The 18,934-nt window shown below is 48.1% G+C and overlaps 1 protein-coding gene across 1 annotated transcript; it reads right to left on the bottom strand.

Annotated features, from left to right (window-relative positions):
- Positions 1-6,166: 6,166 nt before the first annotated feature.
- DHDH (dihydrodiol dehydrogenase) lies at positions 6,167-15,572 on the bottom strand. The gene is made up of 7 exons (XM_054588700.1): positions 15,476-15,572; positions 14,983-15,094; positions 13,569-13,732; positions 10,284-10,536; positions 7,530-7,654; positions 6,532-6,685; positions 6,167-6,298 (listed from the first exon to the last, which is right to left on the bottom strand). The coding sequence occupies exons 1-7, from the start codon at positions 15,563-15,565 to the stop codon at positions 6,189-6,191; spliced, it is 1,008 nt and encodes a 335-aa protein (XP_054444675.1). The 5' UTR covers positions 15,566-15,572; the 3' UTR covers positions 6,167-6,188.
- Between the last annotated feature and the right edge of the window lie 3,362 nt (positions 15,573-18,934).

Genomic DNA, 18,934 nt, shown 5'->3' with positions numbered 1-18,934 from the left:
AGGCTGCTACTCTGTATCAAACGGCTTAGACAGGCAAGATTTGGATGTTTTGTTTACTGATAGAATTTCCGACACTTCATGATTTTAGAAAAGAGTTTCTCTACAGGTAAGAAAGCATGACTTCCCCTGATTGGTGTGGCTCATTGGACACAGTCTCTGAACCAAAAGGTCACTGGTTCAATTCCCAGTCAGGCCCCTGGTTGGGGGTGTGTGAAAGGCAACTGATCCATGTTTCTCTCCCTCTCTTTCTCCCTCCTTCCCCCTATTTCTATTTAAAAAAAATATATATTTTTTTTAAATAAAAGCATGTCTTTGGGAGAAATGATGTTTCCTATTTTTAATTTATATTGATTAATTTTAGAGAGAGGAAGGGAGAAATATCGGCTTGTTTCACTTTCTTTAATATATAGTTTATTGATTAGGCTATTACAGTTGTCTCATTTTTTTCTCCCCTTAATTCCCCTCCCCACTGCACCCCACCTCCAACACTCTCCCCGCCCTTAGTTCATGTCCATGGGTCATACATGTAAGTTCTTTGGCTTCTCCATTTCCTATACTATTCTTAACCTCCCCCTGTCTATTTTGTACCTACTATTTATGCTGTTTATTCCTTGTATCTTTCCCCCTCCCCACCCCCTCTCATCTCCATTTCTGTGAGTCTGTTCCTGTTCTAGTAGTTTGCTTAGTTTGTTTCTGTTTTTGTTTTTGTTTTCTTTAGGTTCAGTTTTGGATAGTTGTTTGTTGTCATTTTCTGTTCATAGTTTTTTATCATCTTTTTCTTAGATAAGTCCCTTTAACATTTCATATAAGGACTTGGTAATGATGAACTCCTTGAACTTAACCTTATCTGGGAAGCACTTTATCTGCCCTTCCCCTCTAAGTGATAGCTTTGCTGGATAGAGTAATCTTGGATGGAAGTCTTGACACTGAATACTTCTTTCCAGCCCCTTCCTGCCTGCAAGGTTTCTTTCGAGAAATCAGTTGGTAGTCTTAAGGGAACTCCTTTGTACATAACTGTCTCCTTTCTCTTGCTGTTTTTAAGATTCCCTTCTTATCTTTAATCTTGGGTAATGTTATTATGATGTGCCTTGGTGTGTGCTTCCTTGGCTCCAACTTCTTTGGGACTCTCTGAGCTTCCTGGATCTCCTGGAAGTCTAATTCCTTCTCCAGATTGGGGAAATTCTCCTTCATTATTTTTTTCAAATAAGTTTTCAATTTCTTCTTCTTCCCTTTCACCTTCTGGCACCCCTATGATTTGGATGTTGGGACGTTTAATGTTGTACCAGAGGTTCCTAAGCCTCTCCTCATTTTTTTAAATTCTTGTTTCTTCATTCTGTTCTGGTTGAGGGTTCATCTCTTCCTTCTGCTCCAAATTTTTGATTTGATTCACGGTTTCCTTCCCTTTACTGTTGGTTCCCCATTTTTCTTTATTTCATTTTGCATAGCCTTCACTTTTTCCTCCATTTTGCAACCATACTCAACCAATTCTGTGAGCATCCTGATTACCAGTGTTTTGAACTGTGTGTCTGATAGGTTGGCTGTCTCTTCATCGCTTAGTTCTATTTTTGGAGCTTTGATCTGTTCTTTCATTTGGGCCACATTTCTTTGTCTCAGTGCACCTGTTACATTGGAAGGGGCGGAGCCTTAGATATTTGCCAGAGTTGGGCAACCCAGGACACTGTATGTAGGGGAGAAATCCGAGAGGGAACAATGACAGTTGCTCAGCTCTTACTGGCTTTCAGTCACTTCCTCCACTACCCACAAGCAAATTGGGCCCTTTTAGTGCTGATTCCCAGGTGGATGGGTTTGTATATGTTCTAGGACCCTGTGGATCTCTCCAACACACTCTCCTCAGAGGCTGGGAGTTTCTCCCGCCGCCACAACCCCCACAGAAGTTTATAGCCAGAGGTTTTGAGACTTTTTCCCTTTCCCACACTGGAACCCTGGACTGTGTGATCTGTCTCACTCCCCAGCTGTTCCTCCCAGTTTATCCGCATGCAAATGTGAGACTGCCCGGTCTGCCAGCCACCGCCTCACCAGCACAGTCCGCCAGCTGCCGCCTCGCCGCGCGTCCTCTCCACCCCGCTGCCCATCTCGGCCCCTCCTACCAGTCTGGATGAATGTTTCTTCTTTAACTCCTTGGTTGTCAGACTTCCATACAGTTCGATTTTTCTGGCAGTCCTCATTGTTTTTTGTTTCTAAAATTGTTGTTTCCCTTATTTTGGTTGTGCAAGGAGGTAAAGCATATCTACCTGTGCCTCCATCTTGGCTGGAAGTCCTCTTGTTTCACTTATTTATTGGTTGATACTTGTATGTGCCCTCACCAGGGATCGAACCCACAAACCTTGGCCTAGCAGGACAATGCTGTAATCAACTGAGTTACCTGGCCAGGGCAAAATGATGTTTCCTATGATGTTTGAAGCTGGCTGTTTCTGTGGCTGTTATTTGAAACCCGTGAATTAGCCCTCCCCCTGCCTCAGTAGCAGAGACAGAAGAAAGGGTTTTTAACACAGTCACAGATCTTTAAACAGTGCAGCTGGTGAGTAGAGGGAAGAAGACTCTTTAGAAAATTCTGAGGTCAAAGTTGTCTACAATAATAAAGATGCTATATCGAAACTGTGGTGCGCACCTCCAGCACAGGTTCCACCGACTTTCACCTGCGGGTACTCTTGTCCCTCCCCCGCTGAGTAGGGCTGACCACTGTGACTAAGAGGGTATTGTGGTAAGGACAGGGTGTAACTTTGAAATTAGGTCATTAAAATTCACTCTGGCCCTGGCTGGGATGGCTCAATGGATTGAGCACCAGCCTGTGAACCCAAAGGCCGCCAGTTTGATTCCTGGTCAGGGTACATGCTTGGGTTGTGGGCCTGGTCCCCAACTGGGGGCATGTGAGAAACAACTGATTGATGTCTCCTCACACATTCATGTTCCCCTTCCTCTTTCACTCTCCCTTTGTCACTGCAACTCTTCCTTGCTTTCTCGTGACTCACTCACTGTTAGAGGAAGCAGCTGCCATGCTGAGGACACTTCTGCCAACAGCCTTGGAGAAACTCGGGTCTCAGAACCAAGTCCTCCAGCCACGTGAGTGAACTACTTTGGAAGCGCATGCTCCAACCCCAGTCAAGCCTTCAGATGACAGCTGTCCCCACCGACATCCTGAAGGAAACTTCCTGAGAGATTTTTTTAAAAAGATTTTATTTATTTTTAGAGAAAGGGGAAGGGGCAGGAGAGAGGGAAACATCAATCGCTTGCTTCTCACGTGCCCCCAACTGGGGACGTGGCCCACAACCCAGGCATGTGCCCTGACAGGGAATCAAACAAGTGACTTTTTGATTTGCTGGCTGGTGCTCAATCCACTGAGCCCCACCAGCCAGGGCTGGTTAGACATCTTATTCAATGTGAGACAATGAATTGTTCTCACATTGTAAAAGTTATGACACCAGTTTTCCTGGTTAGCTATTGCCATGTTAAGCAATCAGCCCAAAGTTTAGTGATTTTTTATTTTTTGGTATTTTCTTTTTTTTTCTTATTTACTGATTTTGGGGGGGGGGCGTGGAGAGAAACGTGGATTTGTTGGTCCACTTATTTATGCATTGATTGGCTGACTCTCGTATATGTCCTGATCAGGGATCAAACCCGAAAGCTTGGCTTATCATGACAATGCTCTAACCAACTGAGCTACCTGGCTTGGCAAACTTTAGTGGTTTCAAACAACCATCATTTTATTATCTTTCATAGGCCTGTGAGTCATGGCATTGGGAAAGGCTTAGCTGGGGTTTGATTGGGACAAAATTAAACATCTATTTTCCTGGAGCCTCACGGCTTTCCACGTGATTTCTTTGCATGGGATAGACTGGGCTCCCTCACAGCTTGGTGGATCCCGGGAAGCTGACCTCCTTGCCTGATGGCTGAAGATTTCAAGTATTTCAGCTCACAAGGAATTGCAGTGCTTTTCCTGACCTCACCTCAGAGGTCATGCGGCATCACTTCCGCTGTGATCCAATGGCCACAGCGAGGCATCCGCCCATTTCAAGGGAAGGGGAAGTGAGTGGAGACAGGAGACAGCTTTGGAAAATACAAGGTGCCACACCAATTCAGCTGCTTTAGCAAAAGGTAATAAAATTGGTTTGAAGAACACAGAAATTTATTTCCCTCTCATGTACCAGTCTAAGACTATGCAACCCCAAGTGATATTTACAGCAAGTAATGCTCCAGTGTCAGGAACCGTAATGGTTAATTTTATGTGTCAACTTGTCTGGGCCACGGGGTGCCCAGATATTTGCTCGAACCTTAATCTGGGTGTTTCTGGATCATGTTAACATTTAAAGCTGTAGACCGAGTAAAGCAGATTGCACTCCCTGAAGTGGGTGGGACTCATCCAACCTGTCGAAGGCCCGAATAAAACAGAAAAGCCGACCCTACTCTGAGTGAGAAAGAGTTCTTTCTGTCCGCCAGCTTTAGAACCAGGACATCAGGTTCCTTCCTTCACACTCAGTCTGAAACATCAGCTCTTTCTGGGTCTTGAGCTGCTGGCCTTCAGATGAGACGTACACCATGAGCGTTCCTGGTACTCAGGCCTTCAGGTTTGGACTGGAACTAGATACCAGCTCTCCTGGGTCTCCAGTTTGCCAATTCAGCCTGCAGATCTTGGGGCATGCCTAGCTCCACAGTGATGTCTTTCTTCTATCCTTCTGGCTTTTGGCTCCACCATCCACAATACATGGCTTCTACCTCACAGTGTAAGATGTCACGCCAGTGCCCAACATTGCACCCTACTCCAGTAGCAGGGAGGGAGAGGTTGGAAGGGAGGCCACCTTTAAAGGCCATAACAGATGCTGCACATGTCTCACTGGCCAGAAGCTATTCACACGGCGAGTAACTAGCTGCAAGGGAGCCAGGGAGATGTAGGCTTTACCTATGCAGCCATGTGTTCAGTGTAGCTTCCTTCTCACTGGTGAATGATTTCTTAGGGGACATCTAGCTATCTCTGCCACTCCGTTAAAAGACTGAAACCAATGTGGTGGTAGGCGAATGATGTGTTAGGGGACTGAGAATAGTAAGCAATAGAAAACTCTTTTGATTGCTGTCTAGTCTCTCAATGTTCTGTAATTTCCACCAAATTACTTATGGGCTCAAAGTGAGAGTTATTAGTGTCATAAACCCAATATATTAATCTTCCTCTTCTGGAACCTGGTAGAATTATACTTACTGGACTCTCTGGTTCATTGAATGCATGTGCTTAGTTTTGGCCAAGAAATCGTAAGAGGTTTGTATGCCATTTCTGTGTCAGCTCATTTAAGTGTTGGTACAAGAACTTCCAGGGCATTCTTTCCTTGGCCACAGTGACTAGCTGGATTCCAGATTATAGTGGTTCTGTCAGCCCAGGACCCAGACATATACCAATCAGAATCCTCAAGCCAATACATAACAGGGGTGAGAAAAAAACACAAAACCTTGTTATGCTGAGATTTGGGGGTTGTTTCTTACTGCAGTATAACCTAACCCATACTCACTACTATTGAAAACATGAAAGTTAGATCTTGCCTGGAGCACAGAGTTCACCCTAATTGGCTAAGCACCTCCTCATAGCTCCTACACTCCAGGCAATTTGAGTGCCTTTACCTGCTACACAGAGGGGCATATGACCCAGGCTTTGCTTAAAAAGGCTATTGAAATACTTGTGAAGGCAAATCCCTTTTTTCCTGTTGAAAGAACTCTCTGTACCTTAACAAAGGCCTGGAGCTTCTGGAGTCCAATATGGGAAAGGCCTGACCTTCAAGCGAAGGGCCACCAGCAAACACCTGTTGAGGACCTACTATGTGCTATGGGTTGTTCATATAAAATCCCACTTAATCCTTACTGGAGGGTGGTTTGTACTATCTCTCCCCTTTACAGATGAGGAGTCAATGGCAGAGAGGCAGGGGTCAGTGCGGTTAGTGACACCGCCTGCCCACACACTATATCCTGTCCAAGGCCACATAGGCCACCTGGGGACCTGCCGACAGGTGCTTGCTCCAGGAGCTTGTGGAAAACATGGTCCTACCCCCGCCTTCTTCCCCCTCCCCACCTCCTTTCACCAAATTTACTCTCTAGTGACCCCTAAGATGGTGGGCTTTCTCCAGCTCCCACCAAACCGCCACCGCCAATATCTCTGTGGGAGCCATGTCTGTCTTTATTTAGGGCTTACATCAGTGTTTGTCTTGGGGGAAGGTGATTCCAATGGCCTTCCTCACCTCCTCAAGGATGTCAGCCAGGAGCTCGCTTTCTGCCAGGGGAATCACAGGACTTTCCTTCAGGCCTGGGGGAGAGGACAGTTAGGGGCCTCCTTGTCACACCCGAGACCAAAAGAACTACAGTTCCCAGAATCCTATGAGATACAGTAATACATCGATCAGGCAAAGGGTGTCCCAGGGGGTCCTGGGAGATGTAGTTCTAAACAGCTGCTTGAGTGCTGAGGTGGGGGAGGGTCCCACCTCCCTTACCAGGCTTGCCCTGCCACCCCCACCCCCTCCACGCCTCAGTCCCCCTTACCCTTTCGCAGGCACTCCCGCACATGCCTGGCCTCATAAACCATGCCCATTCCGTTTGTAAAGTTGAACTCCTTGTTTGGGGTCGAGGGCAGCGGGAACTCCTTATGCTCTCCCTTTACCACCAGTTCTGTTGGACACCAGCAGGGGTCGAGGATCTGGTGGGAGGTAAGAGGTGGCCCTAACTGCTGGCACCAGTCACCACGGGGGCTCTGGGGCTCCCGCCCGATGTTGCTCAGGAGGTTTCCTCTCTCACCCAGTGGTTAAGGGCTGGCGGCCCCCCATCCTTAGGGGGTTTGGAGCCTCCCAACCCTGGTTGGAGGGGGTTTGTTCGTTGGCAGCACAGCCGTCACATCACAAGCCTGTCTGTGCAGGCCTGGGAGCAAATCCCTCCCTACCGGAAGCACGGATGATGCGTGGATGATGCACGGGCCTGGCAAGGACAGCGTGCTTATCTTCCCATCTCCCCCTGGGGACAATCCAGCACTGAGCAGACATTTTTTATGTTTTTGTCTTTCTTTTTTTTAGCTCCAGAGCCCTGGAAAGCCTAAACTATTCCCATACCCAAGTGTCAGCCAACATGGAAAATACAAAGATGCGGCCTGGGCAAGGTCCACATTCTTCTGCTAAGACTAGGACTTCTTTCCAATCACCTGGCCAGAGGGAGCTCACTCAGGCCGCTCTTTGGTGACGCATAGCTCCTGTCCCGGAAGCAATTCTAAAGGTCGCCACTGCTCTCTCAGAAAGGTTGGTAAGAACTGGGGTCTCCTGGGGCCTGAGGATTTTTGACAGACACATAGGTTCACCCTCAGGAAGTGGCCTGGAAGTCCAAACCCCATTCCATGGCCTGGTGGCTGAGGGTGGATTCCTTAACAACAGTGTGGGAAAAAGACTGGTTTAGCCCATACCTAGGACCAACAGCCGCATCTGGCCCACACCTGCTGCTGGGGGCCAGGGTTCCCCGCACTTGGGCCCATCCCGGCTTGGCTGGGGGCGCCTCACCTGGGCCATGCCCTTGGTGCCGCTCACGTAGGCCACATTGCAGAGCTTAGCAGTGATGCTGCACGTGAAGCTACCGTGGACCCCTCCCGGGTACTGGAGTAGCACAGTGACGGTGTCGTCCACACCTGGGGAGAGGCCGGACAGGGGCAAGCCTGGTCATAGGTCCTACGTGTGGAACCTCGGGCAGAGAGCTCATCTCTTAGGCAGCAGTGAAGAAGGATGAAGCGCTGGCACGCGCCTCCACGTGGACGAAACTGAAAACACCCACGCTAAGTGAGTAAGTCAGATACGAAGGGCTATATATTGTGGGATTCCATTTGTGTGAAAGGTCCAATACTTGGCAAACACAGGGAGCCAGAAAGTAGCTCAGTGGTTACTTACGGGTCAGGGGCTTGGGAGAATTAGGTCTTTTTTGTTTTTCAGTAATGAAGATATTCTAAAATTGATTATTGTGATAAGTGTATAATTTGGTGAATACACTAAGGCCATGGAATTATGCACTTTAAATGAATAAATTGTATGGTATGTGAGTTATTTCAGTAAGCTGTTACCAAAATACACAAACAAAAAATTCTAAAAAAATATTAAAGAGACTTTGTCTCTCTGAGCTTTCATTTCTTCCTCTATAAATAACGTGTTGCATAGGCGTGTGAGAATCCATCTCCTCATCTCTAAATTGAGGATAATAATAGAACTTGCCTCAGAGGCAAATTTTAATGTAAGTGCTACATTAAATGATGTAAAATGCATCAAGCACTAAGAAGTCTTTTTAGACCACAATAACAGAGAGATGAGCATTAATTAAAAATGAAATAGAGTAAAGTACTAGCCTGGTTCTAGAACACCCTGGGCACACACTGGCTGGCAGAACCTAATGACCCAGTTCTCTTTGGTTTCAGGAAAGGCCAAGGTCTTACTTTGGATCCACTATGTGAGCACAGACAAGGGACTTCACCTCTCTGCACCTCGGTGTGCTCATCTGTAAAATGCGGACAATCGTAACATACCTGCCTCGGGGAGATCATTACTATAATAACCATATTGCAGAGGAAAGCCCTTAATAGATGGGAGCTGTTGTTAGAGCTACTATTTAGTCTAGAACTCGGCCTGATAGTAGACTCAGACAGCTTTCTAAATGGTGACCTTCACCCCAAGCTTTCTTTTCCTGGTTATTCGCTGCCTTCTGTGGTACTATTTGCAAAGATGGCCACAGCAAATCCTCTTATTTCCCAATGAATGCCCCTTTGTAATATGCCTTTGTAGCTCCTTCCATCCAGAGGTAGGGTCTATTTGACCACCTCTGAAGTCTGAGCTGGCTCTGGCCCATGGAACAGTTAGCAAACACTTGGGGCCCGCCTTCTTTTTGCTGCACCCAGAATCCTGTGCCCAGGATGTGAATGAGCCCGAGCTAGCCAGCTGGAAACGCCATGTGGCGGGGAACCAGGCTCCCTAGAGGAGACAACAGCCAACACCTGTAAGACGTAACTGAGGCCATCCTCGACTGTCCAGCTCCAGTGGCACTGCTGGCTGATGGCCGCTGCCTGACTGAGACCAGCAGAAGGGCCACCGAAGCTGAGCCCAGCCCACACTGTCAACCCACATGATTGATGAATTGTTAATAAGTGATTGTTGTCTGAGGTCACTAAGTTCTGGGGTAGCTTGCTGTGCTGCAAAGGCTAACTGAGACAACTTCAAAAAATAATAATCCTTAATCCTGTTGAGGCTTAATTTGCCTCAACAGTTACTTCGTTAACTTCTTTTTGAAAATGTATGTATGTATGTATGGAGCTTGTCAGGATGGCCAAGTGGTCTAAGGCACCAGAATAAAATGTATGGATGTACGTATTTGAGAGAGGAAGCGGGGGGCAGGGGGGGCGGAGAAACATCAATTTGTTGTTCCACTTATTTATGCAGTTATTGGTTGATTCTTATATGTGCCCTGACTGGGGATCAAACCCACAACCTTGGCATATCAGGACGATGCTTTAACCAGTTGAGCTACCTGGCCAGGGCCCATCCCTCCGTCCCTCCCTTTCTCTCTCTCTCTTTCAAAACAGATTTTATTTATTTAATTTTAGAGAGAGGGGATGGGAGGAAAAAGAGGGAGAGAAACATCTCTTGCAAGCCCCCAGCTAGGGGCCTGGCCTGCAACCCAGGCATGTGCCCTGGCTGGGAATCAAACCCACAACCTTTCAGTTTGCAGGACAATGCCCAACCCACTGAGGCACACCAGTCAGGCCTTTCTTTCTTTCTTTTTTTTTTGTATTTTTTTTAAAGCTTTTATTTAATTATCTTTAGAGAGAGAGAAAGGAAAGGAGAGAGGGAGAGAACATCAATGTGTAAGAGATACATGGATCTGTTGCCTCTTACGTGCTCCTAACTGGGGATCTGGCCAGCAACCCAGGCATGTGCCCTGATGGGGAATTGAACCGGCAACGTTTTGGTTCGCAGGCCGGGACTCAATCCACTGAGCCACACCAGCCAGGGCTAATTTCTTGTGACAGCCCTATTATTGCCATTTTACCAGTAAGTAACTAATTAAGATGCAAAGAGGTTGAGTTCCTTGACTAAGATCACACAGCAAGGTCCCAATACAGAGCCTGCCCATACACAGATCTTCTCTGACTTCCTGCAGGAAGTCTCCCCAGCTGTGTGGCTTACTTTTCACAGGCTATGAGACTTACTCCCAGGTCAGTGCACCCAGTAGGAGAGGATCACTCTTATCGCCAGAATATAGTCTTGAATAGACCATACCTGTTTCATGGCGCCTTCCCATGGCCGAAATCTTCTCTGGCTTCTGCCCACCAAAGACCATGGAGATGAACTGTATGCAGTAGATGCCAATGTCCAGCAGGCCGCCGCCCGCCTGGGCCCAGTCTACAGCCCGCGGTACGTGGGTGAGGTCCTTCCCAAATTCGGCCCGAGCCACTCGAAGGTCCCCCAGAGTTCCCTGGGCCACAGCAGACCTCAGAGCCTCTACGGCAGGAAAGAAGCGGGTCCAGATGGCCTGCAGACCGCAGAGGGAAGGAAGCAGGACAGGAAAGGGGAGGAAAGGGGTCAGGAGTAACCGACCAATTGTCCCTTCTGGAGCTCCCTTCTCGAGGGCGTCCCCACTGCTCCCCAGTCTCCCAACAAGACCTCGCCCCCTTCCTTCTGCAGCCCACTGGTCTGCGCAGCCACAGCCTAAGTTGTGTCCTGGCCAATGCTCTGCCCTCTCTCCTCCTCTATACACCCATGTCCCCAACTCCGGCCTTGTCCTTTCTCATCTGCATCATTACCCCAGTCTCCCGATGTTAGGGGCTGAATTTGGTCCACACTAAATTCATGTTGAGGTCCTAACCCCCAGTATGAGTGTATCTGGTGATAGGGTTTTACAGAGGTAATTATAAAGAGTTAATTAAGTTAAATGAGGTCATTAGGGTGGGTCCTAATCCAATAGGACTAGTGTCCTTATAAGAAGAGATGAGGAGCCCTAGCTAGTGTGGCTCAGTGGACTGAAAGCCAGATTATGAACCACAGGGTCATTGGTTCAATACCCAGTCAGGGCACATGTCTGGGTTGCAGGCCAGGTCTCCAGTGGGGGGCCTATAAGAGGCAACTGATCAACACAGTGATGTTTCTCTCCCTTTCTTTTTCCCTCCCTTCCCCTCTCTCTCTATAAAAAAAGAGAGACAGATGAGGACACACACATCCACAGGAGCTGTCCCCAGGCCAAAGACAGAGGCCTCAGGAGAAACCAACTCTGCTGACACCTATATCTCACACTTCTAGCTTCTAGAAGTGTGAGAAAAATCTCTGCTGTTTAAGCCCCTGATCTGTGGTGGCATCTGTTATGGCAGCCCCAGCAAACTATCACTCTCAGCCCGTCCCCTGCAGCCCGTCCTCACAGGGCCCCAGAGGGATCCTGGCTTGTCCTAGAGCTGACCCCCTTCTATCGCTCCCCATGGCCTTATATCAGCTCCCCCTGGTCGGGTATGTCCTGGGCACAAGACACCGTCCAGCTCCTGCATAATGAGCCCTCCCAGCGTCCCTGCCAGGTAGCCATTATGATGTCCATTTCAAACACGCGAAAACGGAAGCTCAGCTGAGTCCAATTACTTGCCCAAGGTCACAGAACTAAGAACTGGAGCCTAGAGTTCTCTGATTCTAAAGCCAGAAACCTTGACCTATCCAAGATCAAGTTCACGGTAAATACATGAAATCTGCCCATTCTTATTTTAAGTCTTAGTTCTGCTTCCCTGCTCTGGCCTTTTTACCCATGCAATGTACTTTTCCTTTAAGGCTCAGGTCAGTCCCTACCAGCAGGAAACTGCCTTGCCTGTCCCACAGTCTGGGCTGGGGCCTCTGGGCTGTCACCTGCCCAGGTCTACATCGTCAGTTGTTCATGCACCTGAGTCTTGGGATCGCCCATTTCAGTGAACTCCTTGAAAACTGACCTGTGACTTCTACATTACGAGTCCCCTGCTCCTAGAAATAGATGTGAAACACATTAAGTGCCAATAAAAAATGAGGAAACAATAAACTCACAGAATACTGGCACCGACCGGCACAGTGAGAACTAGAAGGCACTGAGTAACCATAATAAATCTTGGCGATCTACTTCTTGGGCATACAGAACTTTATAGGCTGGGTGGCTCAGCAATATTAGGCATATGTATGATGGTTAGATAGGACACGGGCAAGTAAGAGGCAGCTAGAGCTACTACGGTTCAAACCTACGGCCAGGTATAAAGGCTATGATACGCTCCAGCTGGTGTGGCTCAGTGGCTAGAATGCCGGCCTGCAAACCAAAGGGTCATAGGTCCGGCTCCCAGTCAGGGCACACGCCTGAGTTGCGGGCCAGGTTCCCATAGCGGGTGCGCGAGAGGCAACCACACATTGATGTTTCTCTCCCTCCCCCTCTCTCTCAAAATAAATAAATAAAATCTTTCAAAAATAAAAATTCTTTGATAGATAAAAATATATTTACAAAAAAAAAAAAAAAAAGACCATGATACTCCTTAACAGGAGAACAGCTTCTAGGGGCCCCGTGGTGGCCATCTTAATTTCTGGTGCTATTCATTGCCTTTTGGCAGCCTTTTTTAAAAAAGGAGTTTATTTATTTACTTATTTATTTAAAATAACTAATTTTTTTAAAAGATTGTATTTATTTTTAGAGAGAGGAAGGAGAGAGAAAGAGAGGAAACATCAATGTGTGGTTGCCTCTCATGAGCCCAGTACTGGGGACCTGGCCCGCAAGCCAGGCATGTCGTCTGACTGGGAATCGAACCAGCGACCCTTTGGTTCGCAGGCTGGCACTCAATCCACTGAGCCACACCAGCCAGGGCTAAACATATAATCTTTACTGTATTTTTTTCATTACCATTTAGTCCCCTTATACGTCCCTCATCCCAGCTATTTATTTTTAGAGAGAGGGGAAGGGAGAAGGAGAGGGAGGGAAACATTGATGTATGGGAGAAACATCAATTGGCTGCCTCTCTCACCCCCATCCAGGGACCTGGCCTGCAACCCAGGCATATGTCCTGACTGGGAATTGAACTGGCAACCCTTTGTTTTGCAGGACAGCACTCAACCAACTGAGCCACGCCAATCAGGGCTTGGCAGCCATTTCAATTACTACCAATCTGCAAGATGCCCAAAGGCCTGTATAGGTATTCATGTCTGATAAGGGCAAAAACAAAGGATGCTTGACTTGAGGGTCGGTAGGGTGTTCCTCGGTCCTTCTGAACTCTGTGCCTGGATATCCACCAAAATGGAGCTCGCAGCCACTCTCGCTGCTGGTATCTTTTTCTGAGACTCTGACAAAGGACCCTTCCAGCGGCCACGTATGCTGAGGGCCAGCAAAGTCTCCCAGGTGGATCCCATGGCATAGCTCAAACTACCTCCTGGCCAACACACCTACCCGCAGTTCATTTGGTAGTCATCTTAACTCCTGGCAAACCCTTCCCTTGGGTCCCTCCAAAAATGTCCACCAGTAACCATGGCTAGTAATGGCAACAAGTGCTATGCTGGATGTTGAAAGGGCCCCTCCACCCTTACCTCCATAAGGAAGAGGCCTCGGGATCGGGCCTCGGCAACCATCTCACGCACTTCCGTGGCGGTCACGCCCATGGGCTTCTCGCACAGGACGGCCTTGCCCGCTGCCAGGCACATCAACACTGCGGCTTTGTGCTGGGGGTGCTGGGTGCCAATGTAGGCCACCTCTAGGGTGGGAGGAAGGAAGTCAAGAGATCAGAAGCCCTCCAAGCCTTGCTTCCAGCATCTGAGGACCCTGGGTCCCCCCAGCCTGGGCCAAGTCCCAAGTCAAATCCTAGTCTCCCATGATGAAGGAGCTAACCACTTGCTACCATCGCTCTCTTCTCAGATCATTTCTAGGCCTCTAAAATTACATTAAATCATTTAATCCTCACACAACCATGAGGGAGATACTATTATTTTGCCCGTTTTAAAAATAAGAAGCCCTGGCCTTGACTGGTGTGGCTCAGGGGCTGAGTGTCATCCCACAAACTGAAAGGTTGCCTGTTTGAAACCCAGTCAAGGCACATGCCTGGGTGGTGGGCCAGGTCCCCGCTTGGGGGGCGTGTGAGAGGCAACTGATTGATGTTTTAACTCATACATCAATACTTCTCTCCCTCTCTTTCTCTCTGCCTTCCTCTCTCTCTAAAAATAAGTAAATAAAATCTTAAAAAATAAAAAAGGAGCCCTGGCTAGTCTAGCTCAGTTGGTTGGAGCATCATCCCATATACAGAAAGGTCTTGGGTTGGATTCCTGGCCAGTGCACGTGCCTGGGTTGCGGGTTCCATCCCCCATTGGGGTTGAGGCACATGCAAGAGGCAACCCATAGATGTTTCTCTCCCTCCCTTCCACTTTCTGTAAAATCAATAAGCTTGTCCTGGGGTGAGGATTATATATGGAAACTGCATGTAAGTGAAAGAGGGTATGGGGGTATAAATAGAAATGGAAAAAATACAGAAAAAATAAGTAATGAAAAAAATAGGAAAACCGAGAGGGGCAAGCAGACAAGAAACACATCAATTCAGGCAGCTCAACTCCAGAGCCAGGTTCAAAATGCAACTACACTGTCCTGCCTCTCCAGCCAGGCCACTCTGGAACACAAAGCCATGGCCACAGGGTATAGTTAAAGCCTGAACCAACTCCCTTAAGAAATTCAAGACCCACCCTGGCTGGTATGGTTCTGTGGGTTGAGTGCCGGCCTGCGAACGAGCCAGTTCTATTCCCAGGCAGCGCACAAGCCTGGGTTGCAGGCCAGGCCCCCGGTAGGGGGCGCGCGAGGGGCAGCCAACTGATGTTTCCCGCTCGCTTCCCCTCTCTCTAGCCTACAGCTCTGCCTCCCAGCAGGCGTTAGAAGCCCATCCCGCCGCGGAGCCTTGCACCTCCTATGGAACACCTGGAGGCAGCATCTCGGCGGCCCCTGCGGGTCCGCGTCACTCACCCACGTTCGGGTCCTTGGCCAGTTCCTCGTACGACCCATAGGCCTTGGGGATGTCATGTTTCCGTGCAAACTCCTTCGCCCGGCTCAGGTCGCGGGCCGCTACTGCCACCACCTGAGTCAAGCGTGAAAGACTTGTGGATGGGAAGAGATAACGGAGAAGGCCCCGGGAAAGGAGAAATTACAGATCACACTTTGATCCTAGGGGAGGAGGTGAGCGGAGGCTGGACACTCGGGCTCTGGGAAGGAGACATCTGGGCAAGCAATTATTAAACCCCTGCTAGCTAAATTTCTACTCTTCACAGCAAGAGTCTCCCAAACTTCACGGAGCTCGCGGTTACAAGACAGAAGTGGAGAAAGGAGTGAGGAGGGAATTAGAGGTTGTTTCACTGCCTTGGGGCCTCGGAAGCCTGGAACCCTAACTCCCTCCCACCTCAGACCCAGGAGTCCCGGGCCCCCGCCGGCCCTTCCCCAGGACTCCGGAGCGAGCGCGGACCTGGTGCTCGGAGTGAGGCAGCGTCCGTAGCACGATCGTGAAGTCGTTGGCGATAAGGCCGGCCGACACGATACCCCAGCGCACCGCCATCGCCGAAACCCCCCGCCGCTATCTTTCGGCGAGCGCTTATCAAAGCCCACCCGGGGGCGGGGCTCCTTTCTCCGCCCCCTTTGCTCCAGGCACTTCTCATTGGCCACTGGGCCTGCGCTCCTTTCGCCACTCCAGGAGGGTTCTTGGATTCCAGCGACCCTATTGGGAGGCCGGACCGTTGGCTCCGCCTTATGCGTGGGACCAGAAACACCCCAACGCTCTCTCCGGACTTCTAACCACGTGACAGAAGGGGCGAGGGCTTTCCAGCCGATTCGGATCGCTGGATCCTGTTCCCTTTCCTTCTCCCCCCACTCTTTTCCTGGGAACGTCGGGTACCCTTAGGAATTCGTCCAAGAGAGGGTAGTAATAGAAAAGGTAATAAAAATTACTAATATGTTAGAACGCCTGCTGTGGTCCAGGCCCCCAGCTTCACGCTTCATTTTCCTCATCTGTAATTTCTCACCAGGGACCCGCGCACTAGCTTCTGTTGCTTCCCCCCCTCCCCCGACCCGCCCAACCATTTACAGAAAGAGAACCAGACCCAGAAAATCCTGGTCATTTTTTCCGAGGTCTCGCAGCTAAGATATGAAGACCTACGAAGTGGCTGCCTCCACAGACCACCGTTTTGGGAACCGGGTCCTACTGCTTCCGAAGAACCCTGGAGCCAGGCTGGCCTATTCCAAAGGCCTCGTTGCCACTTCCTGGCTGTGTTGCTTCGCACGAGGGGTTTTTCTCCGAGTCTCATTTTCCCATTTTGGGAAGCAGAGGTGCCAATAGCATCTGCTTACAGAGAGCTAAGACGATTAACTGAGCTTTGGGGTCTAGTAGGTAAACTCGAACAAATGGGTTGTTTTCCGGTCAGTTGGCAAAGAGCTGGCCAACTTCAGCCACAGCAAATTTAATCCATTTCCCTTCCCTTACAGACGTTTAATTAAGATCTAAGTTTCCCACAGGGATTTGCAGATTTCAAGTTCACACAAACTGCTGAATAAACATATTAATGGAGCCCTAGCCGCGTGCCTTGGTTGGTTGGGAGATCGTCCCATTCACCAAGGAGTTGCCTGTCAGGCACATAATCTGGGTTGTGGGTTCCATCCCAGGTTGGGGTGAGTGCGGGTTGGGGAGCGTCAACCAATGGATGTTTTTCTCTCGCATCGATGTTTCTCTCTGTCCTCTCCCCTCGCCTTCCTCTCTCTCTCTAAAATCAATAAAAACATCCTTGGGTGAGGATTTTAAAAAAATTAATGGATTGCACTAACACAAAATCACTACTGTGAAAAAAAGAAAGAATTTTAAAAAATGGATGCTCTAGCCCTGGCAGGTGTGGCTCAGTGGATTGAGCAACTGCTGTGAAGCAAAGGGTCGCCTGTTCGATTCCCAGTCAGGGCACATGCCTGGGTTGTGGGCCAGGTCCCCAGTAGGGGGAACACGAGAGGCAACTACACATCGATGTTTCTCTCCATCTTTTTCTCCCTCCCTTCGCCTCTCTAAAAAATAAATAAATAAATAAAATCTTTAAAAATAATAAAATAAAAATGGATGCTCTAGATATTTATCCTGTACACAAAAACCTGCGCACAAATGTTCATAGCAGCTTTATCTGTAACAACTCAAATCTGAAACAGCCCAAATGTCTTTCATTCAGCCATTGGAAAAACAATCGTATATGATACAATGAAATACTATGCAGCAATAAGAAGGAATGAACAATGGATACAAACAACAACTTCAATGACTCTCCAGAGCATTATGTAGAGTGGGGAAAAAAAAAACAATTTCAAAGGGTTGCATGGTGTATGATTCCATTTATAGAACATTCTCGAAGTGACATAATTACAGTGATGGAGAACAGACGAGCCACTGCTGGGTAGGATTTGAGGAAGGTGCACATTATTTAGGGGTAACAAGGCAGTGTCTTTTTGGGATGGAACCGTTCTGTGTCCTGGCTGTGATGATGGATACTCAGATCTTCACATCTGATAACATTCCTCAGAACTTAGAAATGCTGATGAAATTTGACTCAGATCTGTAACTGATTGAATAATGCAGCAATATCAATTCCTGGTTTGGGGAAAGTACTATAGTTACCTGAGATGTTATTGGGGGAAACTGAGTGTTTGGTACAAAGGAATTCTCTATTCTATTTTTTTGCAACTTCTTAAATGATATCGACTAAAAACATATAATTTCACGTTGTTGGCAGTGAGTTCATGTACCTAGGGAAATCATTTTGCAATATCGCATGGCCCAGTGGTTTCTGTCCTGGATAAAAGGTCTGTGCTCTTGAGAAACTCTCAAAGCTGTGCCCGAGAAGGTGTGTGTGTAAGAACATTTTTTTTTTTTTTCAGCGTTGGGTGTGATAGCTCAAAACTGGGAACGGCCATCAGTAACCAAACAGTGGCAAAGAAGCTGTGCAAATTCCAACAACGGGATATCATGTAGAAAGGAAAATGGATGAATTAACTCCACATTGTGTTCACATGGAATCTCCAGTCTTGGTGTGAAAAAAAGCATGTGACATCACTGAGGCACTGTCCTTTTGTATGACCTTTGGAAACAAGTTAAAAAGTATTCCGTATTGTTTATAGGTACATTCCTGTTTAATAAAGAAATGGAAACATTTATGAAAACGAAAAACTTCCAAGTTCAGCATAGCGGTTTCCCTTGAAGTCACAAAGAGGGTAAACAGGGGAAGGGCATAGGGGCTTCCATTCTATGAGTAACATTTTATATCTTTAAAAAATTTTTTAAAATTTATTCTTACAGAGGAGGGAAGGAAGAGAGAAAGAGAGGGCGAGAAACACCAATGTGAGAGAGAAGCATCGATTGGTTGCCTCTCACACATCCCTAACTGGGGACCCGGGCTGCAACCCAGTCATGTGCCCTGACTGGGAATCGAACTGGTGAGCTTTCAGTTCGCAGGCCAGCACTCAACCCACTGAGCCATACCAGCCAGGGTTACATTTTATATCTTAATAAAAGCAATCGATAGAAGAGAAATAAATTTAAAAAAAATGAAAAAGAGAAGCAACTGGAAGCAATTCGGGCACTACGTTAAGGCTTGGAGAATCCGGGCAATGTGTGCAAGAGTGTTTGCCATTTCTCTGTACTTTTCTATATGTTTTCGTGCCTTTGAATCTATTCCACCAAGCTCCCAGACCCGGCGTCTTTGCCTGCCTCTGCCCTAAGGGCTTCCTGAGTACTAACCCATGTGATCCTCACAGCCACCCGCTGCTGTGTTCTTAGCCTCATTTTACAGAGGAGGAAACTGAGGCACAGACGGCTCTGGGAATCTTGCCCAAATTCACACATTAAGCAAGAGGGAGGGCTGGGATTGAAACCTAACCAGTGTAGCCCACAGGCCAGGCA

Source organism: Pteronotus mesoamericanus, unplaced genomic scaffold (assembly GCF_021234165.1).
Source record: "Pteronotus mesoamericanus isolate MK-2021 breed Mesoamerican mustached bat unplaced genomic scaffold, CSHL_Meso_final scaffold_137, whole genome shotgun sequence".
In the NCBI taxonomy this organism is placed as follows: domain Eukaryota; kingdom Metazoa; phylum Chordata; class Mammalia; order Chiroptera; family Mormoopidae; genus Pteronotus; species Pteronotus mesoamericanus.
Note: the sequence above shows the minus strand (reverse complement) of the source record. Positions and strands in the feature narration are given on the sequence as shown.